General features: G+C 45.6%; 1 protein-coding gene across 2 annotated transcripts in view; it reads left to right on the top strand.

Moving 5' to 3' along the window:
• The window catches only part of DCBLD2 (discoidin, CUB and LCCL domain containing 2), a 67,055-nt gene that overhangs the window by 23,601 nt on the left and 18,245 nt on the right, over positions 1–25,209 (top strand). For both annotated transcript variants that reach the window (XM_040423289.1, XM_040423288.1), the window contains exons 2-3: positions 10,796–11,023; positions 21,447–21,587. In XM_040423289.1, coding sequence (XP_040279223.1) covers positions 10,796–11,023; positions 21,447–21,587 — 369 coding nt within the window. The remainder of the gene's footprint in view (positions 1–10,795; positions 11,024–21,446; positions 21,588–25,209) is intronic.

Below are 25,209 nucleotides of genomic sequence, written 5' to 3' on the forward strand. Positions count from 1 at the left end.
ACCTATCCTGAGGATAGGTCACCAATATGAAAAGGCCGAACAACCCCTTTTAAAGGGGTTGTCTCACTTCAGTAAGTTTCATTCATCATGTAGAGAAAGTGAATACAAGCCACTTACTAATATATTGTTATTGTCCATATTGCTTCCTTTGCTGGCGGGTTTCATATTCCCATCACATTATACACTGCTCGTTTCCATGGTTACAGACCACCCTGCAATCCATCAGTGGTGGCCGTGCTTCCACAATATAGGAGAAAGCACTGGCCTATGTGCACTGCCATGGTCCTGGCCACCAGAGCGGCTGATGCTTTTTCCTACAGTGTGCCAGTACGACCACCGCTGATGGATTACAGGGTGGTCTGTAACCATGGAAACGAGCAGTGTATAATGTGATGGGAACATGAATGAAACTGCTGCATATGACCCATTCAAACAAATTGGGATTAAAACTGCCTTTTTTTTAAATGATGAAAAATGTAACACTGATGTGAACAAGCGCCAACCATGTACAGCGCTGTGACGGGATTGTATGTCAGCAAAAATATTCTTGATGCTGCAGTGTTTGTAACTTCTGGAAAGATGAAGAATATTCGCCATATCAGGTGAACACGCAAATGCTGGAAGTCTCCTGGAAACGAAAGGTAATGGACCTTGTATGGAGGCATTAGAGAGGACCTCTCCTGACGTGTATATTAGGCTACTTTCACACTGCATTTTGGTTTTAGTTTGTGAGATCCGTTCAGGGCTCTCACAAGCGGTCCAAAACGGATCAGTTTTGCCCTAATGCATTCTGAATGGAAAAGGATCCGCTCCGAATGCATCAGTTCCGCCTCCATTCTGCTTTGGTGTCCGTCTGACGAAACTGAGCCAAACAGATCCGTCCTGGCACACAATGTAAGTCCATGGGGACGGATCCGTTTTCACTGGCACAATCTGGCACAATAGAAAACTGATCCGTCCCCTATTGACTTTCAATGGTGTTCAAGACTGATCCGTTTTGGCAATGTCAAAGATAATACAAACGGATCAATTCAGAACGGATGCAGACGGTTGTATTATCGGTGCGGATCCGTCTGTGCAGATTCATGACGGATCCGCACCAAACGGCAGTGTGAAAGTAGCCTTAGTAACTACATGCATTCTCCATGTAATAACAATTCTGGAGCATCTATTCCCATGACTTTTAAATACATAAAGGGAATCAAGTCTGTAAAGGAAGAGAGAATATTTAAAAGAAGAAAAACTACCACAAGAGGACACAGTTTTAAATTAGAGGGGCAAAGGTTTAAAAGTAATATCAGGAAGTATTACTTTACTGAGAGAGTAGTGGATGCATGGAATAGCCTTCCTGCAGAAGTGGTAGCTGCAAATACAGTGAAGGGGTTTAAGCATGCATGGGATAGGCATAAGGCCATCCTTCATATAAGATAGGGCCAGGGGCTATCCATAGGATTCAGTATATTGGGCAGACTAGATGGGCCAAATGGTTCTTATCTGCCGACACATTCTATGTTTCTATGTGCCATTCCTTTATTATTCCCTCTAGAATTTACACATTGAATTGCCAGCAGTCTGCCGTGAAGGTCCAGATGGGTGTTACCAGTTGGAGGTGTGTCCCTGCATGATCTGACACTGGCAGCTCTGATTGGATAGTGTCAGATTGTTAATGGGAACACCCCTCTGGACCTTCATTACAGACTGCTGGCAATCCTTTCATAAATTCTAGCAGGAATAATAGAGGAATGGCACAACATAGTCATAAGGATAGATGCTCTCGAAAGGTTATTACACGGGGAATGCAAGAAGTTACTAAAACAGACGTCAGGAGAGGGGACAGGTCCTGTTTAACCCTGTGTAGGCAAGTGTCTCTGTATGGTTCTTGCATGAGGCACCATAATCTCCATAATATAGCATTCTCTTATAAGTAAAACGTGAGGGGGGGGGAAACTAAATGGACTACTCTAGTGCAGGAAACTATCCTGTATGTGAATTAAAGAGTATTTAATGCAGATTAACCCTTTTGTTGCTTTCGTCTCAAGCTGAGTGCGGCTGGCGATCTATTTCACCGTTTTTGAAGGCCTGACTGGAGGAGCCTGTATTTTCTAGCATTGGGTCTTGGTAGGACAATGTAGTTAGTGGGGTGAACAATAGCCCTGAATAGGTTAAATGCATGCCTGTGCTGCCCAGCAGTAATAGCCATCATTTAACTCTGGGTGTTCTTCTATTAATGGTTAACATGGTCGAGCGCTCTGCTGAATGCGACCCTGTGGGAATATACGGGGTCAATAGAGTGAATCAATACTAGATCAGTGGGAGTCCGATTCTCGGCACCCATGCCGGTCAGGTGAGTGAAGGGACTGTTGGGCTGAGGCCTGTACTTGATGTACCAGGCACACAGCAGTGCATGGTATAGTGGCTGCGCCTAGCAGCTCAGCCTCATTCACTTGAGTGGGACTGGGACGTACAATATCCATATGACCAATGGACAAGGAAGAGGCCTCGGCTGGCTGGCAGGAGCGCTGGGAGTCGGACCCCCATTAATCAGGTATTGATGACCTGTCCTCAGATTGGTCATCGATATCGGATCGATGGGGTCCAACACCCACCGCCCTCCACGATTACTTGCTTTTGGCAGCTTGCCGTTGCTGGAAACAAAAACAGTCAGTGGAAGCAGAAGGTAATGGCCGTGTTGTCGTACTGCAGCTCAACTCCCATTGTGGAAGAAAGCGGACTTGTTTTTCTCATTCTTGCTAACTACACAACCAATTTCTCAAACGCATTGGTGACTAAGATTTATATGTTTAAAAAAAAGTTTTCACATTTAGGGGCTGGCTACACGGTAAGATTTATCGCAGAAAAGTAGCCGATGGTGTCGCAATGTGGCATACTGCGACAGTTTTTAAAAATCCATCCAAGTTGGACTGGTGTCGCAGTCGCAGCATGTTGCATTGACTGCCATTAGAAAAAAAATTGGAAGACTTTTCTGCGACAAGAAGTCACCGTGTAGCGGTATCCTTTTTGTCGAGCGACACATCGCCGTGCAGACACACCCTTACAATTTTTACTAGTGATGAGTAAATCGTTTTATCTCCTCCACAAAAGTTTTGCCCCTGCAAGGGGCATCCCCGCAGCTGAAGACGCCTCCCCTGCCCCTTGATTGAGAGGGCCGCACATCTTCACTGGCGCCTGCGCCGCTGCCCTGCTTCCATTTCCTGAGCAGCATCTATTCACGTGCTGCTACTTTGTAGTGCAGTGGCGCATGCACAGTCGCTGCTACATGCATGCCTACTCGGAGGAGCGGCTGAGATGTGTGGCCCTGTCAATCAAACGGCAGGGTGAGTGTCTTCAGCTGCAGGGACATGCGCCCCCCCCCCTGCAGGTTTAGTCCTTTGGTTGATCAGACACATTGATTTCTTCATCTCTACTCTTAATGCATCCTGCAATTATGATCACCATTAAAGCTTCGCGTAGAGGTTTAACGTGCTAATGAAGCGATCCTGGTGATTGCACCAAAGGGACATATAAAGACGGGCAGCTGCACGGACGTGCACGCAGGATCCGCCGCCCCAGTTCACTGTTCCGCGATCGATTGGCAGTGGGCAGAAATACAATTTCAAGTGTTCTCCGCTTGTCAGAGCGGTTTCCTTCATTTACTGTGCACCTAATAAAATACCCCAGTGACTTGTATTCATTTACTGGGGATGTAATGATTTGCTTTCAGCTTAGTACAAAGACTTGCGGTTCTGCCGTATCGCGGAGAAGCGACTTCTGCCAATCATTGGTACTAATGCTGCACTAACGCCGTACAAATGTGAGCATATTAATGGCACCTATAGGCCCGGGTCTGGTGATGGTGTCTTCTGGGTTCCAGATTTATCAAATAAAACCTGTGTAGGCTTGAAATGGTTGTACTACGGCAAGTTATGTCACTGTCTATTATACCTTGTGTATGAATTTCCCAGGATTCAAGATCTCTGCATGCTGTCATTGAAATTCTAGGAGATGAAAATCGGCCCTGGCTATGTAACCCTTCTGCAGGCGCACTACTCGTTACGAGAGCAGTGCCGGAATGATTTGGGCACGTGTCGTTCTCTGTAAATACAGGCCCGTTTACACTGGGGGGGTTCTTGCTAACTGTCCAGATTTGAGGATATAGCAAGCTCGTTCAGCTCCCGTTACATGGGGCAGTCATCAGTTCTGTATGTGACTGAGCGATTGTACAGACGCATACACTTTCATTACTGTCCGCAGTCTGTCACCATATATGTGACAGTGTGCTGCCGACAACTCATGGTTTTTATGCCTGCGATGCATTTGATGACAAATTAACATTGCTGCAAAGGACGCATATCTCTGAAGTGCAGTGCTGCATGGAGGCACCATATGGCGGCACGTTTCAGTGTTGATGGTTCTGTAGTACAGGTTCATACGTACTCGTGTGTCTCTGTACAAGTTCCTGCGCATGCCTCTGCCGTGGACTATTGGACAGGATAGGTGTTACATGTCGGAAGCTTTGGGGGGGCCAGGGACAGGTAGTGCATACGTCACTCCACAGGGTAGATGATAACTATCGGATCAAGCTACTGGGACTCCCCATGTTCCCAAGAACGACGGGTCCTCAACTCCTCTGTCTGAGGGCTCATGCACACGAACCTATTTTGTTTCTGTGTCTATTCAGTTTTTTTTTTTGTGTGGCCCGTATGCGGATCCGTTCACTTCAATGGGGCTGCAAAAAAACCTCAAATTACTCAGTGTGCATTCTGTTTCCGTATGTCCGTTCCACAAAAAATAGAACTTGTCCTATTATTCTCTGCATTACGGACAAGGATAGGACTGTTCTATTAGGGGTCAGCTGTTCCTTTCTGTAAAATACGGAATGCACACTGACGTGATCCGTATTTTTTGCAGACTGCATGAGCCCTGAATAGTAGTGCTCATTTTGGTCCACAACTCCATTCACTTCATTGAGGCCGATGGAGAATCGTCTACATCAGCAGCTTTGAAGTAAATGGAGCGGTGGACCAACGTGGGCACTCGGGGGACCTTCATTCTCGGGAACGCACAGGGGTCCCAGGTTCCGATAATTATTACCTATCCTATAAATAGCTGATAAATATTTTCACGGGATAACCTTGTTGTGCATGCACCATGTTTAGTATCCTAAATGCAATGTTTCGGGCAGAGCCCTCTATCGAGCCGACTCGTGTGCAGAGCGCTATAATACGCACATCTATATGAGCCCTTACAGCTCACGGTTTCTTCTCGATTCACACCCAAAGCTTAAAAGGCCTGTCTCACTTCAGCAAATGGCTTTTGTCATGTAGAGAAAGTTAATACAAGACACTTACTGATGTACTGTGATTAGGGACGAGCGAACTTGTGTTTTCAAGTTCGGCAAGCAAGGTCCGGGTTATCTAAGAATTTCGTTCTGGATTCCGCTACCACGGACCATAACTTATACTTTCTCAGATAATGTGCAAGCGCGACCACCACTGCTGGATTGTAGGGTGGCCAGAACCATGGAAACGAGCAGTGTATAATGTGATGGAAAAATAAAGCCAGCCAGCAAAGGAGGCAATATGGACAATCACAGTACATTAGTAAGTGCCTTGTGTTCACTTCCTCTACATGATGCATGCCATTTGCTGAAGGGAGACAACCCCTTTATATCAGACTTGTGCTAGGTTCCTTGCATTAGTGATACACTTGAACTTTGGAGGTGAAAAGAGAATAAAACGTGGTCCGCTATTACTTTGCAGTATGGAGAAATGCCCAGGAACACTTTTTGTCTTGAACAGCCTGAATATGTGACATTTCAGAGGCCGGGAGCATTACCCGAGCCTCTGCTACAAGGCATTTATAGACCTATTGACTGCTCTTGAATCTCGGGAAGGAGACCCTTCCTGTCACGAGGACGCTGATAATAGGCTCAGTAAATGCTATAATTATGCATCTCAAGAAAACAATGTGCATAAAGAAGAGAGAAAGCAACTTTCATTCAGGATAAGAACAACCGTGATCCAGAAATACAGAGCGACGTCATTTCCCGAGGAAAGCCCGTGTTCTGGCGCCATCCCAACATTCCTCCGCAGACCGGCTGAGGTCAGCACCGGGTTTTGCTGTTAGTGATTCTCTTCATTTTTTTTATAATGGAGCTTGCTGTTTCCTAGAACAATTGTTAAGTCAATTTGCCATTTAATACTCTTGATGTCCGGGTCACGAGAACATTGGAACGCCTCGAGTCTGTTTTTGTCCATGCGGACTGGCGGAATAATGTCGACTCCGCTTTCCTGTACACTTGAAATAATAGTATGCTGACTGATCAGATGGGGCCAAAAGAACCCTCTTGCTGCTTGGTGAATTGGGGCCTATGGAAATAACGCACGCGCTGGGAAGTTTTTCCCAGCCTGTACGTTGGGCTAAGTGCACATGCGCAGTGTACCTTTTTATTGCTGTTGATTCACTTGGCTTCCGTAGCTGATCATACACGCAAGTTCGAACTTGACCAACAGTGTTTTACGGCTTCCACCACCCAGTCTGTTATGGCAGAGCCGTCTCGATTAGTGTTGAGCGAACTTGTGTTTTAAGTTTGGCGTCCAAAGTTCGGGCTCTCGAAGAATCGCGCTATGGATTCCGCTACCATGGACCATAAAGGAATTTGGAATCCATAACAGGATTCTTAGATAACCTGAACTTAAATCACAAGTTCGCTCAACACTAGTCACGATTCCTCCGTGCACATCAGACTGGGGGCCAAGAGGTGGCTTTACAGACGTGGAGCTCGTTCACCCGACTGTAAGGGCTCCGTGCCCATGCTGCGGACCCCAAGTAGCAGTCCACAATGCATGGGCACCGGCCATGTGTACTCCATGCTGCAGATGCAGACCCATTGACTTGAATGGGTCCACGATCCCCAAGATACGGCCAAAGATAGGACATGTCTTATCTTTTGCAGAGGGAAGGCATGGACCTGGAAGCCCATGCTTCGTAGTGTTTCCGTGGGTTTCCGATCCGTTCTCCCCTCCGCCAAAGATAGGACATGTCTTGTGGATCGCAGACCCATTCAGGTCAATGGATTTGCAGCACGGAGTGCACAAGGCCAGGGCCCGTATATTGCAAACCCGCTGTTTGCGGTCCGCAATACGGGCACGGAGCCCTTGCATTGTTCCGTATGAGCCCTTAAAGGGGTATTTCCCATATGGACATTTATGGCATATTGATAGTATATGCTAGAAGTGTCTGATAGGTGCAGGTCTCCACTTTGGAACCCGTTCCTTTCTCAAGAACGGGATTCTGCTGTGAAAGGAGAGAACGCCGCGCATGCTCAACCACCTCTCCATTCACAGCTATAGAACTCCTGAAAATGGCCAAGCCAGCGCTCTATTTTAGGAAGCCCAATGGCAGTGGATGGAGAAAGGTGTACAGGTGCGGTGCGCTCTCGTTCCTGGCAGGTCCCAGTTGTTGAGATAGGAGCGCTGTGTCTCCTGTCAAGACAACTGAAGCCTTAGTACAGTGGGCCCCCTTGTGAGCCAGTAGGATCCGGGGGCCCAGTGGTGCCCACCATGCAGAAGATCCGACACTGTGTCTGTTTCTATGACGCACATGTGAACAGAGCCTGACACTCAGCGCTTATTATCACTTGCGCCTTACTTTGCTATTTTCCGTGGCATTTGTGGTCTACACTGGGGCAGGGGTGGATGTCGGTGAAATATTTTCTTGTCATCACTTTATAACTGGTAAATAAAGGATGGTAAGAATAGATTGACATTTAATGGGCGCAGTGGTGGAGCCCCTTCTCCACCCTAAATGTTATGTCTCTCCTTACTTCAGTTATATATAACCGTCTTGAAGTATGTGTAGTCTGAAGTGCGACATGTTCTCAGAGCATACTTGTGGTCTAGCTGAAAGTTGAGGACCAAGTGTCACACAGAGGAATGTCATGTCTTTGATCTTGTTTCTGGGGAGGTGCTGTTTTATCTCGGTCTCCCCTTTCCCCCCCATCTTGACCACCCATAAATCTGCTCATCCTACTTAAACCAGGAGATCTGTCAGGGATTCTGTGCTATAAAAATCTAATTAACAGATTAACAAGTTTATAATAGAGAGACTAGGCTGTGTATCCTCCACGTCTGACCTGAGAATAAAAGCCTGTTTAAGCCTCGTTTGTAGATCCGGCACAGAGCAGCCTGCCGTATCCTCTATTTCACAGACGGATCCCCATTGACTGCAATCTGGTCCAGCGGTGATCCGGCTGATTTCCGACATGAATGCCAGGTTTCAGCCAGGCAAATGCCTCTGCGTGCAACGGGTGTTTGTCCGGCCGGCATTTGCTCCTGATCCCGGAAACTGAGTTGTGAATGCAGCCATAGGCTCCATTCAGAAGTCCGTAGAATGGGTCCGCATCCGTTCCGCAATTATCCGGAACGGGTGCGGACCCATTCATTCTCTATGGGGCCGGAATAGATGCGGAGAGCACACGATGTACTCTCCGTGGCCGTGCTCCAGAAACGCGGTGTTCCGGTCCGCAGCTCCGCGAGAAAATAGAGCATGTCCTATTCTTGTCCGCAATTGCGGACAAGAATAGGCATTTCTTTGGGGGTGCCGGCCGGGTGTATTACGGATCCGCAATGCACTACGGATGTCTGAATGGAGCCTTAGGGCTTATGCACACAAACCTTATTTTCTTTCTGCTTTTTTTTTTTTTTTTTTTTTTTTTTTTTGTGGACCGTATGCGGAACCATTCACTTCAATGGGTCCTCAAAAACAACGGAAGGTACTCCGTGTGCATTCCGTTTCCGTATTTCCGTTCCGCAAAAAAGTAGTGCATGTCCTATTATTGTCCGCATATCACGGCCCGAGGCCCCATTCAAGTCATGGGGTCTGCAAAAAATACAGAACACACACGGAACACATCCGTATGTCATCCGTATTTTGCGGATCCATTCTGTAGAAATGCTATGCCCAGCCCATATTGCTCATGTGTTTGGTGATTTGGGTCCATTCACACGTCCGCATGAATGGGTCCGCATCCGTTTACGCAACCACTTTAGGCTTTATTCACACAACAGTGGAAAATGGCCGTGTAACGACTGCTTTGTCCATTTCCATGGCCTGGCAGCCCCTGAACAATATCCCCCCCCCCCCCTTCCCACCCCCACAACTGTTTGTTGGCAGTCCTTGTTTTCTTAAGGGTACTTTCACACTAGCGTTATTCTTTTCCTGTATTGAGTTCCATCACAGGGTCTCAATCGGGAAAAAACGCTTCAGTTTTAAGCCTCATGCACATGGCCGTTGTTTTGGTCAGCATCCGAGCCAAAGTTTTTGCGGATCCGTGTGCTGTCCGCATCCGTTGCTCCATTCCGTGGTCCGCAATAAAAATATAACCTGTCATATTCTTGTCCGCGTTTTGCAGACAAGAATAGGCAGTTATATTAAAGGCTGTCTGTGCTGTTCCGCAAATTGCGGAACGCACGCGGACGCCATCCGTGTCTTGCGGACCGCAAAACACACAATGGTCGTGTGCATGTAGCCTTATCCTAATGCATTCTGAATGGAAAGCATTCCGTTCAGTATGCATCAGGATGTCTTCAGTTCAGTCCCTTTATGGTATTTGGCCGCAGCATGCTGCGGTATTTTCTCCGGCCAAAATTCCGGAACACTCTCCATTGAACGGATCCGGAATTTCAATGCATTTGTCAGACGGATCCGTATCCTGATCCGTCTACAAATGATATCCGTTTGCATACGGATTTCCCAATCCGGCAGGCAGTTCCGGCGAAGGAACTGCCTGCCAGATCCTCACAACGCAAGTGTGAAAGTACCCTAAGACCAGCAGCCGAAGCCAACAGACAAGGGTATAACAAAAGTCAGGCATGTTAAAGGGAGTTTGTCATTAGAAAATGACCTGCTGTGTAAATCACTCTGTTTAACATATTTTTAAAGAGTTTTTGATGTTTTTTTAATTGTCCATGTATTCCATATGTTTAAACAAAAAAGATTAAAATTCTCCAGTTTTCGCACTGGCCACTATGTCTAATAATTTGAAGCCAGTTCTTGGTTTATACAGATTACTTTACTGTAGTTATCTTCTTATCTGTCATTCTAATCCTGCCTGTAATGATATCACCTCTGTGTATAGATAAGACAGGATCCTCCATTCACAATAGGTGATTGTCCTATCTTTTCCTTTCTTGTACTATCTGCACAGGTCACAGATCATGCCATGGGGCTGCCGTAAAGCAATTTTCTTAATGCTTTCTAAGAACAGCTCCGGCAAGATGGCCCCCCCCTTAATCACTTTCTGGAAATGGAATAAAAAATATACAATCGGAAAATAAAAACTGATTAGATAAAAAGGAGATGTGACATTTTTAGTGACTAATTTAATTTAATAAGTGACCTTTTATTAAAATCCATGACCTATTAGAGGTATATTGGTTTGGGGGCTTCTGTGTCTGTATTGTGGCTGCATGGACAGTGTTTGTGTCTCCACCTCCAGGTCCCCTGTGTTGTTTCTGAGGTATTACATGGTAACTGAGCGGGTAAATAACCAGACAGCGGTGCAGACTGGTGCCCTCAGGCCTGTCTGAACAATTTCATGCAATTATCATTCTGTTCCAGCCGTTGAAGGGCCTTTTCTCTCTTTACCTTTGCGCCCTCCTGCCGATTGTTGTCTTTAGAGTGGAGATTATTTGAGAGCAATGAGGCTTGAAGATCTGTTTGAGCGTTATGTATGTGGTTCTTTAACAGATGTGATTGGGTTTTTTTAAACTATTTTTATTATTTTTCTGTTTAGGTGATGGCTGTGGTTACACGTTTTTTGGCCCCGGAAGTGGAACTTTTACATCGAAGAATTATCCTAATACGTACCCAAACAGCACTGTGTGCGAGTGGAAAATACAAGTGAAACCCGGTGAAAGAATTCTTCTGAAGTTCGGAGACTTCGATATTGAGGATGTGGATTCCTGTCATTCCAGTTACTTGAGGATTTATGATGGCTTTGGAGCCTCAAGAACCGAACTAGGTAAGTCCTCGTATGTTGTTTTTTTAATACAGAAGAAACCTGAGACTCAAATGGAGATCTCTGAAAGCTCACATACTTTATGTAATCGGGTATGTTCCTCAGGTGATCTGGAGAAGCAACACTGAGATGGAATTCTGGTTAAAAAATGAAAAAAAATCTAAAAAGACGTGAAAGGGCTTGTCCAATCTCTGCCTCTGAAGGCCAAGGTGGGGAAAACCCCTCTAAGGGCTCATTCAGACGGCCGCGTGAATAAGTCCGCATCCGTTCTGCAATTTTGCGGAACGGGTGCGGACCCATTCATTTCAATGGATCCGCAAAAGATGCGGCATTCGTGGTTCCGCTCTGCGGAAAAGATGGAACATGTCCTCCGGCCCCTATCCGCGATCGCGGACAAGATTTGCTTGTATTCCGTTGTTTTGTTTAATAAAAATTATCTGATTTAAAAAAAGACTGAACTGAAGTCGGCTGTAGATGAACAATAAAAAATGTACTAGTAAGGCTCCATTCACACGACAGTTTATTTATTTTTGCGGTCTGTAAATTGGGGATCCTTTGCCATTTTTGTTTTCATTTGTGTTTCAGTGTGTCCCCTTTTTTTTTTTTTTTTTTTTTTTTGCGGACCGGCAAGTTAAAAAAAAGTGTAATTTTAATATTCCCACCCAGGATACTGGTATATATGCGGATCACCAGGCAACTGATTCTACAAAAACGGACGTGGATGACAGACTGTTGTGCATCCCCATTTTTGGCGGTCCCATTGACTTAAATGGAACCGTTTTTCGCAGACAAGAATAGGACACGTTATATTTTTTTGACTGACTGGAACCACGGACACAGATAACAAACGGTTGACTATCCGCATTTTCAATGGCTCCATAGAAATGAGTAGGTCCGCATAAGAAACGCTAAAATCGGCGGAACAGACGCGGAAACAAACAATGGTTGTGTGCATGAGGCCTAAGGCTACATTCACACGTCCGTAGTGTATTGCGGATCCGCAATACGCCCGGCCGGCACCCCCATAGAACTGCCTATTCTTGTCCGCAATTGTGGACAAGAACAGGACATGCTCTATTGTTTTCGGGGGCCACGGACCAGGAGATCGGGGCCGCGCTTCGGAAATGCAGATGCGGACAGCACACTGTGCTCTCCGCATCCATTCCTGCCCTATTGAGAATGAATAGGTCCGCACCCGTTCCACGGACGTGTGAATGGAGCCTAACCTGTGTATTTGTGATCTCCCGCTGCCTGCACATAAGGAAATCTGAGACCTCTGCTGGTGACCATACTAGTATGAATGACGCCATCTAGTTGAACTTCCACTTCCTAACTTTTTCTGTGTTTGGACAGTCCTGCCTTTAAAGGTAATCTGACGTAAACCAAATCCACTGGTAGCTTCGCCATGGTCTCCTTATTCGGACGGTTTTGTCCCCTTGCAGATCAGTGCCTCCGTTGCTGAGAAATCAGGGAGCGGAGCTTTTGGTTTGTCGAGGTGCAAGGGTGACTTCCTTGTTGCACCAAACTGCTCATCTACAGTGCCTTGAAAAAGTATTCATACCCCTTGAACTTTTCCACATTTTTTCACGTTACACCCACAAACTGAAATGTATTTTATTGGGATTTTATGTGATAGAGCAACACAAAGTAGTAAGTCTGTGCGAAGTGCGAAGAAAATGAGACCTGGTTCTCAACATTGTTTAGAAATAAAAATCTGGAAAGTGTGGTGGGCATTTCTTTAGCCCCCCTGAGTCAGTACTCTGTAGGACCCCCTTTCTCTGCAATTACAGCTACAAGTCTTTTGGGGGGGGGGGTCTCTACCAGCTTTGCACATCTAGAGGCTCAAATTTATGCCCATTCTTTGCAAAATAGCTCAAGCTCAGTCAGATTGGATGGCGAGTCTTGCCACAGATTCTCATTGGGATTTAGGTCTGGACTTTGGGCCATTCTGACACAGGGGTACACTTTGGTGTAAACCACTCTATTGAAGCTCTGGCTGGATGTCTGAATGGTGCAAGGCTTTGGACATGGAATAGGTAATGGGTGTGCCCACAAGCACAGGTGATGTATATGATTGCTGGGACCCCATTCTCATGAGCGGTGGGGGTCTCTGCAATCATATACGTCAAGTTCAAGGTGTGAATGGAGCCCAACAGCTTGTGTAATGTTGAAATAGTGGTGACTGGCTCAGAGGTTCTTAAAGGGATTGTTTAGGATTAGAAAAGCATGGCTGCTTGGTTTCCAACACGGCGCCACACCTGTCCAAGGGTAGTTTCTGGTATTGCAGCTCAGCCCTATTATCTTCCAGCCTATGGCCTGGCACTGTTACTAGTAGACAGCAGCCATGTTTTTCTAATGGTGGACAGCTGCTTTGACCCCTTAATGACCGCCTATGTGTGTATTTACGGCGGTCATTAATAGGCATTACCTTTTTTAACTCTTGCCTATCTGCACACTTTTACGCACATCTCGGAATGTCCAGTAGGTCCTTTGGCCTTAGTCACATGGCTGTATTATCACTTTGTTGTGTGAACCCATAATATAGCCTTCGTAGCGGTGTAGTTGGACTTGCTGTATTTCAGATTTCATATGGAAATTCTCTTGGATCCAATAAACCTGCCAGCTGTCCCGGGACGTCCAGGTGGCACCCGGAAAAAAGGTGACATCTCCTGGGCTCCTGTTTCCTGGGAACAGCATGGAGGGCTTCCTTCTCGCAGAAAGCAGCCCTACGTGTACTTTAAAGGGTATGGACACATTTGGGGCCTCTTTATTAAAAAAACAATAATAATAAATTCAGCCTCTTTTCTCTGTACAGGGTGGAGATTTTCTATTAGCAGGCTTTGTGTTTAGTTTCTCTGAGTCCCATCAACTGAGGGCTTATGTGACGCTTATCTCTGATCTCCTGAGAGCTCAAACACTCATTATAGCTCAGCTTTTATCTTACTGATAAGAATATGGCTTATATACCTTAAGTGTAAGGGTTAGATGATGGCTCAAAGTGAAAGTAAGATGCTTAAACTTAACCCTTTATGACAAAAACCGCAGATTTTTTTATTTATTTATTTTAATTTTAATATAAAGACCAATTGAAAAAATAGCCCAAAATGAGTAAAACGAAGGTGTTCATAACCTTTAAGCATATACAGCACTGAGACGCAGCCCCAACGCACCAATGTGGTGGCGTAAGAGAAGGGTCGAGGTAACGTCCAATAGCGTTTTGGTGGCGTGCCTTCTCACACCGCAAAGTCCACTCTCCTGCAGGTCAAAAGTATTATATAGCCAAGCGGCTCCTCATGGGTTGCCCTATTCTGCCTAGTGTATTAAGGGGAAGATTTATCAAGACAAGCGCTTTCTGCTCCGCCGGACGATGCACCTAATTTCTGACCAGGCACAGGCTTCGCCCTAAATTAGGCGCATCCTCCTGCAGTCCGTGCTCCTAAACAGAAATCTACGACGGCTCAGAGCTCGAGTAGATTTCTGACTTCATTTGTTCCAGAAAAGTGGCGTAAATGAAGATATGGAGCCACATTACAAGCCACCTTACCAAACCCCCTTTATGGAAAGCTGTGATGGCATTGCAAAACTGTTGCGACCATTTTTTTATTTTTTTTTAAGTTGCATCTGTGACTTTTTAACACCACTTTTCAGGCACAAAGGCGATGATAAATCTCCCCCCCGAGTCCTTTTGCTGTAATTCCGTCCAGGGCTGACGCTCTATCTCCTGGAAGGTTTATTTTGCTGGGGTCGTTTGCTTCTTCAGCCTGGATTTAGTGCTTCCACTTCGCACTTTGTGGCGTTGGGTAGATGTTGGGGGTGTGAAGGGACGTCGGCGTCATCTAGTTTTATTAGGCAGGCGACTAAATCAACAGACTCGGTGTAGAATTTGCAATCCTGTCTGCTGAAAAGTGATAAACACACAGGCCCTTAAATGGCAAGGAACTCGGGCCTGATGTGCGTCTTCGCTCCGGCGTCTGATCTTCTCCAGGTCTCTGTCTTTCCTCTTAGCTTTGCTTGTTACTAGTAACAGTTTACATAATGCTGTAAGTGACTCCTATGAGCTGCGTGCAGCCAAAAACAACTGCCGGGCGCTGTCTTACCAGCCTGTACCCTTGGCCCTCACTCTCTGCCTTGGGGCCACTGACTTCTGCATGGTACCAGTAATGGTCAATGGCGCACTACATCTTTCAGCATGCCTTGAGTCCCTTTTCATGGGACGGGGAATATTCCGTTTTATATTGACATATACACTAAATCCTTCTCTCTCTCCCCCCCCCATCTGTGGTATATGGGGCCGTTACGTTAGATGGTTTGCAAAATCTGTAGGTTTGGCTGACATTGGGTATAGTCGCATCATTTACGTATATGTTCCAGTGGTCTCTGGTTATGAAATTTTCAATATACAGTAGTCTTTTCTGGACCATCATAACTTGAAGCCATGTTCGGCATAGCCTAGGCCGTGCTGAAGTACGGTACACGCAATTGGTTGGAAGATCCATGCAATCAGCATGGCCATTTCACTATTGAAGTGCATGCAGTGATTGCCCGTCCAGTGGCGCCTCTCTGCAGTACAGTATGGTACTACATATTGTTTGTGTCTCTTTACCTATGCCATAATGAGCTGTGGACATGAGGTAAGGGCGGCTCCATGACATTGAGAACGATGCTGGATCCTGAAGAAGCTCCTGTCCTCGAGATAGGAAGTGATTTACAGCTTCCTGCAGCTCTTTTATATGTAAGGACGGGCTTTATTAGTTGGCAACTTTATTTTTCTTTAGGGTCTAATTAAATTTTATATTTGGTGTAACATTTGTGGTGTTTGAGCATCAATTACTAGCGTTTCTTCTTTTTTTTTTTTTTTTTTCTTTTTTTTGTTACAAGTCTTAAAGAGGACCTTTCATCTGGCAAAACATTGTGAACCAAGTGTTATGATCTGTACAGCGGCGACCGGGGATCTCACTGCACTTACTATTATCTGCTAGGCCCTCCGGTATGTTCGGTCACTTGGTTATAGTAAGAGGAGACTGCCCTTGTTCTCCTGGGAGAAGGAGACGCCCAGGAGAACAAGGGCAGTCTCTTCCTACTATAACCAAGTGACCGAACATACCGGAGGGCATAGCAGGAGAACGGCGCTCAGGGATAATAGTAAGTGCAGTGAGATCCCTGGGCGCCGCTGTACAGATCATGACACTTAGTTCACAATGTTTGGACCGATGAAAGGTCCTCTTTAATAAATCCTGACCTATCCCATTTTATTGAGGTCAGTCCAGGTTTTTATTTTTGGCAAAAATAGTGCTGGAGATGAAACCATTCCTGCCATCGAAAATATTGCTGGAATGTGACTGCTGCAAATGTGACCAGAACCTGTACTGTAGGAAGTAGAGGGTGGACTTTTTGGTGAACTTTTTGTAAATGACCTAAAACCTGTTTGGTGGTTTATTGATCTGGATGGAAAAGCAAAGTGTTGAAAGTTAGCAACCTATTAGCTCAGATTAGCATTTTTATTTTTTATTTTTTTTATAATGTACACATTTTGGTTATTTTTATGCAATATGAGTATATATGAATACCACAGCCACATAAAGCACTTATAAAAATATACTCTTAAAAGGCCTCTGACAGCAGGATCAACCCATCAGATCAGGCATAATGCCTGCTTAGGGATGACCTCACTTAAAACCATGCGTTTCTATCTCCACTGCTTTGCAGCATTTAGGAGAGAAGTTTTTTTTGCAAAAGTTTGTTGCAAAAAAAAGTCCAACGTATGGATAAGATTTGGGCTCCAAAAATCCACACCAAAAACACATCCAGAAATCCCTCCAGAATTGATTTCAATGGGGAATCTGCATGTTAAAACTGATGGTCTTTTTTTTTGCTCTGAAATTCCTACCTACCCTAAATGCTGTGGATTTTCCAGCTGCGATTCCACTGCAGGAAATCTGAAGATTTTACGCTGTTTGGGGCTGTATCCTAACGTTTGGGGCACTTCTAGTGTGTCCCAGTCAGTTGTACGACTTGTCATTTATCTCTTGAGGAGGTTTTATGGTTTATATCGTGTTGGAATGTGCAGTGCAAAAGCGTCCAGAGCCGAGCGGTCTCGGAGACAAGTGCGGCAGAGGAGACGTGACTCTGTCAACAAGCTCTGCTGTATTTTCAGGCAACTCCCATATCTCTGGGGCCGAGGAACAGCATTTGCTTCTACAATAAAAAAAAAATAATTATAATACCAGATTTTAACTATATTCCTTTTTATTATAGCCTTTGTTACTGACCGGCTGATAATCAATATCTTTAAGTCCAGCATCTTTCAGGCTCCATTGATGTCATATTTAATAATTTTTTTTTCTTTAAAATGGAATTGTGTCTTCAAAACAGTCCTCAGTATATGCGGCAGTACAGCAAGGGTTAATAGTGATTCTCTTTTTTTTTAACTACTTTGCTCAGTTAATTTTCTTTGGGTTTGGAGCTGCTAGGTTGAGAACACACAGCAGAATATTTCTCCGAAGATCTCGTTGCGGATCCACCGCAGTTTTGCTGCGGATTTAAAGGGAATGTGTCGCCTATAATTTTTGTTTCTGCCAGTTAAAACCAGATAGCGACACGTGTCCTTTTTTTTTCTAAAACAATTTTTTTATTTATTTTCTGATTGCAGATTTTTTTAAATTCTGTTTCCAGAACATGATTGTGGGGGCGGCCATCTTGCCTGAGTGGTTGGTAACAGCATTTAGAGAGATGCTTTACAGCCACCACGGTCTATAGACCAGGGATGCTCAACCTGCGGCCCTCTAGCTGTTGAAAAACTACAACCCCCAGCATGCGAGTTGTAGTTTTGAAAGTTGTAGTTTTGAAACAGCTGGAGGGCTGCAGGTTGAGAATCCCTGCAATAGACTGAAGAGAACTCATTGAGCATTTCCAGGGTTTTCTGGACATGGTCTGTGACCTCTGCAGAGGTCAGGAGGGAGCTGATAAGCTATGAGGATCACCTATTGTGAATGGTGCCCCTGTGTTATCGCTGTATGTGATGGGTCATTGTAATCCCTACTGTGATAATGAGATGACTGCTGAAAAATGATCTGTACAAACCAGGAAGTGGCGACTATTATTTTGCTTTAGTTGCCTCTGCGAAAACATCACCGGTAATTCTTAAAAAATGTGTAACATAAAACTTGATTTAAATAGTTTTCTGATGATACATTCCTTTAATCATGCAAAAAATTATGATGGGGTCCTGCTGGTTTCCGGCATGGATACCGTGTGTTGGGCGGACAAACGCCGGTGCCCGCAGGGTTTTTTATGTGGCCAAAACCCGGCACTGATGCCAGAAACCAGACTGATCCCATCATAGTCACTGAGGTCCTGCAGTGAACGGCAGTATCTGGCTAAGGCTACTTTTCATTGCCGTTTCGGCTTTCCGTTTCTGAGATCCGTTCAGGGCTCTTACAAACGGTCCAAAACGGATCAGTCTGCATTCTGAATGGAAAAGGATCTGCCCAGAATGCATCAGTTCCGTCTCCAGTCCGCTTTGGAGACTGACACCAAAACACTGCTTGCAGCGTTTTGGTGTCTGATGAAACTGAGCCAAATGGATCCGTCCTGACACACAATGTAAGTCAATGGGGACGGATCAGATTTCACTGGCACAATAGAAAACGGATCTGTCCTCCATTGACTTTCAATGGTGTTCAATACAGATCCGTCTTGGCTATGTTACAGATAAAACATTTTAAAGGGGGGCAGTATAACAAATTAAGACTTAACTTTTAATAAAGTAGGTATAAAAAATACACAAAAGGGACAAGCCTAGAGAATCCCCTGGTGTAATGAACCCCCAAAAGGACGAACAAACATACAATCAAACAAAAACCACAACCAAAAAGAAGTGTGCTAGCATCTATAACATATACAGAAGCCCCCAGAGGGGTATCTTGAGCGGGTAGATCTTACCGGTCCGGTAGTATTGCACAATGCAGACGTGGCTCAGAGTTACATTCACTTAATGATACCTTTTTCACCTTTTGTGTTCTTGATGATCCTTCTTTCTCACCATCAAGCGTCATGTTTAACTTCTGCATGTGCAGGGGACGGGACTGGGGGTCCTAAACTGTCTCTAGTATGCCCTAATGACATCGCCCTGCAAAGAGCGTCCCCGCCCGGAACCTGGCCCGGTTAATGAAACCCTAGCAATATGTACAGTGATACCTGCTGGGGGAGTCCAGGTCTAAATTGATGTGCAGCGTGCGTGTGGCAGGGCTCATCCATGCAGGGACACCCGGTGGTTCCAATGTCCCTGCTTTCTTGTTGGCGTGTTGAGCAGCTGCTTCATCTCGTGCTTCTCAGGAGACCGCATACTGCGCTGTGCAGAAACGCACCTCAATTTAGACCTGGACTCCCCCAGCAGGTACCACTGCACACATTGCTAGGGTTTCATTAACAGGGCCAGGTTCCGGACGGGGCCGCTCTTTTCAGGGGGATGACCCCGTATTAGGAGGTCATTAGGGTGTATTGGCCTCATTAGGGCTTACTAGAGACATTTTAGGACCCCTAGTCCCGTCCCCTGCACATGCAGAAGCTAAACATGACGCTTGATGGTGAGAAAGAAGGATCATCAAGAACACAAAGGTGAAAAAGGTATCATTAAGTGAATGTAACTCCGAGCCACGTCTGCATTGTGCCATACTACCGGACCGGTAAGATCTACCCGCTCAAGATACCCCTCTGGGGGCTTCTGTATATGTTCTAGTTGTTAGCACACTTCTTTTTGTTTGATTCTATGTTTGTTCGTCCTTTTGGGGGTTCATTACACTACGGCAGTGGTGGCAAGCCTATGGCATGGGTGCCAGAGGCGGCACTCAGAGCCCTCTGTGGGCACCCGCACCCTGGAAAAAGTCTATTGTGTACCAATATGCCTTAGACTATTCCTGCCATTCATCAGCGCAGGGCGCACTATGAACAGCACAGGCAGTCCATTGAATGTAGTCGGGTATTATAGGTAAATGATAAAGTACATGGAAGATATACTATACTGGACTGTAGTATTCAGGTTACATTGCCTTGTTGGCACTTTGCCATTAAATAAGTGGGTTTTTGGTTGCAGTTTGGGCACTTGGTCTCTGAAAGGTTCCCCATCACTGCCCTAGGGGAGTCTCTAGGCTTGTCCCTTTTTGTGTATTTTTTTTTTTTATACCTACTTTATTAAACGTTAAAGGGTTTCTGTCACCCTGCAAAACTCATATTTTTTTTTTTTGGATAGTTAGATTCCTCATAGTGCGATATAGCAGAATATAATGCTCTTACTTACTTTCATGCGGCCGATTCTTTATAAAACGAACTTTTATAATATGTAAATGAGGGCTCTACCAGCAAGTAGGGCGTCTACTTGCTGGTAGCCGCAGCAGCAATCCGCCCCCTCGCCGTGTTGATTGACAGGGCCAGCCGTGATCTCCTCCTCCGGCCGGCCCTGTCAGTAATTCAAAAATCGCGCGCCTCGCGTCATTCGGCGCAGGCGCTCTGAGATGAGGAGGCTCGTCTCCTCAGCACTCCCTCAGTGCGCCTGCGCCGATGACGTCTTCTCTGTCAATCAACACGGCGAGGGGCGGATTTCTGCAGCAGCTACCAGCAAGTAGACGCCCTACTTGCTGGTAGAGCCCTCATTTACATATTATAAAAGTTCGTTTTATAAAGAATCGGCCGCATGAAAGTAAGAGCATTATATTCTGCTATATCGCACTATGAGCAATCTAACTATCCCAAAAAAAAAAAATGAGTTTTGCAGGGTGACAGAAACCCTTTAAGTCTTAATTTGTGATACTGCCCCCCTCTAAAATAGTTTTTTTCATGATTGCAGTATATTATAGGTGATCCTAATTTGTACCTCCTTCAGCTAGGCGACCCTTTTCATGTTATGTTAAAGATAATACAAACGGATCTGTTCTGAATGGATGCAGACAGTTGTATTATCCGAACGGATCCGCGCAAAACGGGAGTGTGAAATAACAACCTGCTGGATCCGCTAAAGGGAGGTGTGAACCTATCCTTAGACCAGCACCTCCGAACAATATGAAATGATGTGCAGATGCGCACGACCAGGGCTGATGTGTCAGCACCTATACATTGAATGAGTGAAATCCAGTGACAATTCACGACATCCTCAACATAATTTTGCTTTTTTCCCACTCCATACGGATGGCTTTCTTAAAGCCCCATCCACCTAGTCTGCGGCCAGACACAGCGCCCCATCTCTACATGTGGCTGTGCATGATAATGCACCTCAGCCCCATTCAAGTACATTTTCTGTAGTACCAGGCACACTGCATTGAAAGAAGAAATGACTGTTAACGTTTTGCTACTTCCCCTAGAAGCTGATGTAGCCATGCTGGAAGTCACTTGTTTCTCTCCATTAAACCTTTCCTGTCTTTCCCACTCTGGCCAGGGGCGAAGTACTGCGGCTTGGTATTAAAGCCAGAAGACGTCGTCGAGTCCAAGAGCCATGAGGTCACAGTGCTGTTCATGAGCGGGATCCACATCTCTGGGAGAGGCTTTCTGGCTTCGTATTCCACCTCAAATAAAACAGGTATCGGTTGCTTTGCATTGGCGTAAAGCTTGATGTTGTGGGGGCTGATTGGGGTTTCCTGGCGGTTCCTCCTTACCAATGTATTGCCTTCCATCTGTGTATCCAGAGGGGATGACGCACACTACACCGACGAAGACGTGCGTTGGTTTGACTGTAAGCTTAGCTTTGCCTTGCTTTCTGCAGACGTGTGTTCTGTGTATGCAGCCAGATTTATTTCTTCTTATTTTTTTTAAACGGTTTCTTAGTTATCAGTTCCCAGGAAAGCTGGGTGGCAACAAAATTATTATTTTATTAGCCTTTTGTAGATTCCAGAATGGCAAATCTTTCTAGTTAGTGACAGTACTTTCCTGTTTATGAAGATTTGGATGATCGCTGTGGGAATTGAAATGGGTGGAACATGAAATAGATAGAGATATTGTGAGACAGCCGCTAGCGACCTCTCCAAATCCCCCCTCCTACACATGCACGTTCTGTTTGGCCAAGCACTAGGCTTGAGCGAATCGAGCTTTCGATCATAGATCCGAAGTCGATTTGTTCAGAAACGTCGTGATTAATGCGGTTTCCATACAGTATTATGATGTATTGGCTCCGTGGAGCCAAACTTCTTCCCGCAAGACTTTGGTGAATTATTACTGTATTCCTATCTGTGTGTTTAAAAACGTCTTAAAATAGGAAATCCAAAGGGGGCTTTGGTACTGGCTGGTACCTCGGTACCAAAGCCCACTTCAGATTCCTATTTTAAAATGTTTATAAATACGCAGCTATGAATACAGTAGTAATTCACAGAAATATTCATTTTGTGATACGTTTTAATGCCGTACGGAAACAGCATTAAAGGGAACCTGTCGCCTCAAAAATGCATCTACACCCGCCAGCAGTACCACATAGTAGCCCGCAGCCTGTAAATAATCATATATTTCATCCTGTTGTCCAATGCTGCGCAAGTTCAAAACACACTGTTTTATTCTCCATCAGCGCTATAGTCATGGGGGCAGCGGCCTCCCTTCTTCAAGTCACTTGCGGCCGCACTGCAGGCTGTCACTCTCAGGCAAGAGGGGACGGTTAGGGGCCGTAGTTACCTTGACTTGAAGCAAGGAGGCCGCTGCCCCCTTCAACTTCAAGCTGGCCGGCACTACAGCGCTGATGGAGAATAAAACTGCGTTTTCTGAACTTGTGCAGCATCGGACAACAGGATGAAACATATGATTATTAAGGCTGTGAGCTACTATGAGGTACAGCTGGCCGGTGTAAATGCATTTTTGAGGTGACAGGTTCCTTTTAACCACAAAGTTTTTGAACAAATCGACTTTGGATCTATGATTCGAAGCGCGATTTGCTCAAGCCTACCAAGCACAGGTCCTCTTTAAATTGCTGTCCATCTCCGTTCTGTCTCTTCCCATTGTGCTCCAGTTATTTATTTATTCTGTCCCTTTTTCTGGAAGAAATATGGAAATCTCTGCTTCTGTCTCTGAGCCAAGAAGGCCAAGCTGTTTGTTTCCTCTCCTTACGAGCACAATGCCCTTGAGATCACATCAATTCCCTTTCATTTCTTCAGCTTGCCTTAAATATAAATGTAAAGACGTCTCATCCCGAGGACACAGAGAAGCTTCGAGTATTCAGACCTAAAGGAGTGGACGCTTTAAAGGGAACCTGTCACTAGTTCTATCCCATAAACCAGGGGTGATATGTTTAGAAAGATGCCCGTGTATGTCGTGAGTGATTTGGGGTGTGTTCATTGGTGGGTCCTTTGCCGGCATGCTGTGCTGTTTTGTCCAGGGGGATGGTCCCCACTGCTGTCAGTCATCTTCAGGATCTGCCCTTAGGATGCAGCAGAACAGTGGAAATGATTAGCGGAGGTGTGGAGGCATTGTGGACGAGTCCTTGTAGTATAACCTATAACAAGAACGTTTACTTTTCACACATCTCAGCATAAATCAATAGTCCCCGTGAATAGAAGAAGCTTTGTAATATATCTGATCAGAAAAAAAATGCCTTGTTCTGCAGTTATTGGCTGTTTTCTCGCCCCCCCCCCCCCCCCCCCCCCCCCTTTCCTGTACAGCTATTAAATATGTTGACAATTATCGGGAAGAAGCATTCGTAGAAACACTTATTCCTGATGATTTCAGTTGAGAGATGAGCAAATACTCGATGGTGGCAGATTGCCTCTGATTTTTAGCAGCATGCTGCCCTGTGTAATCGGGGGCGTGGTGCCGATAATCAGTAGAACTGAACGTGGAAGGATCACCTGCGGTAGCGATCGTTCCTCCCCCATATACTTTGCATCAGCCTATGTAATAAGCCGATACAAACAAGCACTGCTCGTCCTGTCTGAAGATTGGGGAGTGTAATGCATCCCTACTGTTCTCTCTGAATTATGTGATAATTCTGTGTTGTGAGGCCAAGACTGCTGCCTGTTCACTGAGGGATCGGGTTACATTATCCCATAGAAGTCTGTGGAGAGGGTTGGGGGAGGACGAGTGAGCAGCAGGTTTTATATCTGACCCCAATTGCATTATTCACATCAGTAATGCTCAGTACTTGTATATGAGGTCTTATATTCTGATTTAGAGTTAGGGAGAAGAATTTACTGTCTCTAGGTGCTGTCAATGGGGAGACATAATAAAGGCTACCATAGTCCTATCACTCATGTATACACACGTGGCAGCTTTTTTATCTGAAATGTAGGTACACTTTAAGATAGTCCACAATCTAGAGCGACGCTGCTTCCGCAGAAAGTTCTAGATCATACAGCTTTCCTCTAATATGCTGTTACAGTTCTCCGACCTCTGAGCTAAAATGAATTCAAGGGGTTTTCTGTTGTTGTTTTTTTTTTTTTTTTTTTTTTTTTTTAAATCATTCTAGGTCATTAGTGTTTGACCAGTGGGCGTTCGACACCCGGGACACCACAGATAAGCTGTTTTAGAAGTCACTGGCGCTGCAGCCCTCTCACAACTTTCCCTAGTCCATATGACGTCACATGACCTAGGCCCAGCTCATCCCCATTGAAGTGAATGGGGCTGAGCTGCGATACCAAGCACAGCCGCTACTGCTTAGTAAGCCGACTCAAGGCCGTGGCGCTACTGCGGGCGCTGATGACTTCTCAAACAGCTGATCGGCAGTGATCCCGAGTGTCTGACCCCCCCCACACACACACACACACAGATCATCAGTTAAAAAATTTCCGGAAACCCCTGAGCTGAACCCGGACATACCCATAATTTCTCCCAGGCAACCCCACTGATGTTAGTATTGGAGCATCTCATGCTCCGATGCTCTCCTTTGCCCTGCGTTGTGTTCGGTGACGTCACGGGCTCTGATGGGCGCGCTTTAGCGCTGCCCTAGCCGTTTTACTGGCTAGGGCAGCGCTAAAGCCCACCCATCAGTGCCGGTGACGTCACCGGGCTTCCTGGCAGCCCCATGGAGAGCCCGGTTCGTCACCGGAACTCCTGAAAATGCCTTTTGCCCTGCGCGATTTAGCACAGGGCAAAGGAGAGCATCGGAGCATGAACTGCTCCGATGCTCAAGTCAGGGGGGCTGCCCGGGTGAAAATGGGGATATGTTCGGGTTCAGCTCTGAACCCAGACAACCCCTTTTAAGGGCTCTAATGCATTTAACATAAAAA

Source organism: Bufo bufo, chromosome 3, assembly GCF_905171765.1.
Source record: "Bufo bufo chromosome 3, aBufBuf1.1, whole genome shotgun sequence".
In the NCBI taxonomy this organism is placed as follows: Eukaryota; Metazoa; Chordata; class Amphibia; order Anura; family Bufonidae; genus Bufo; species Bufo bufo.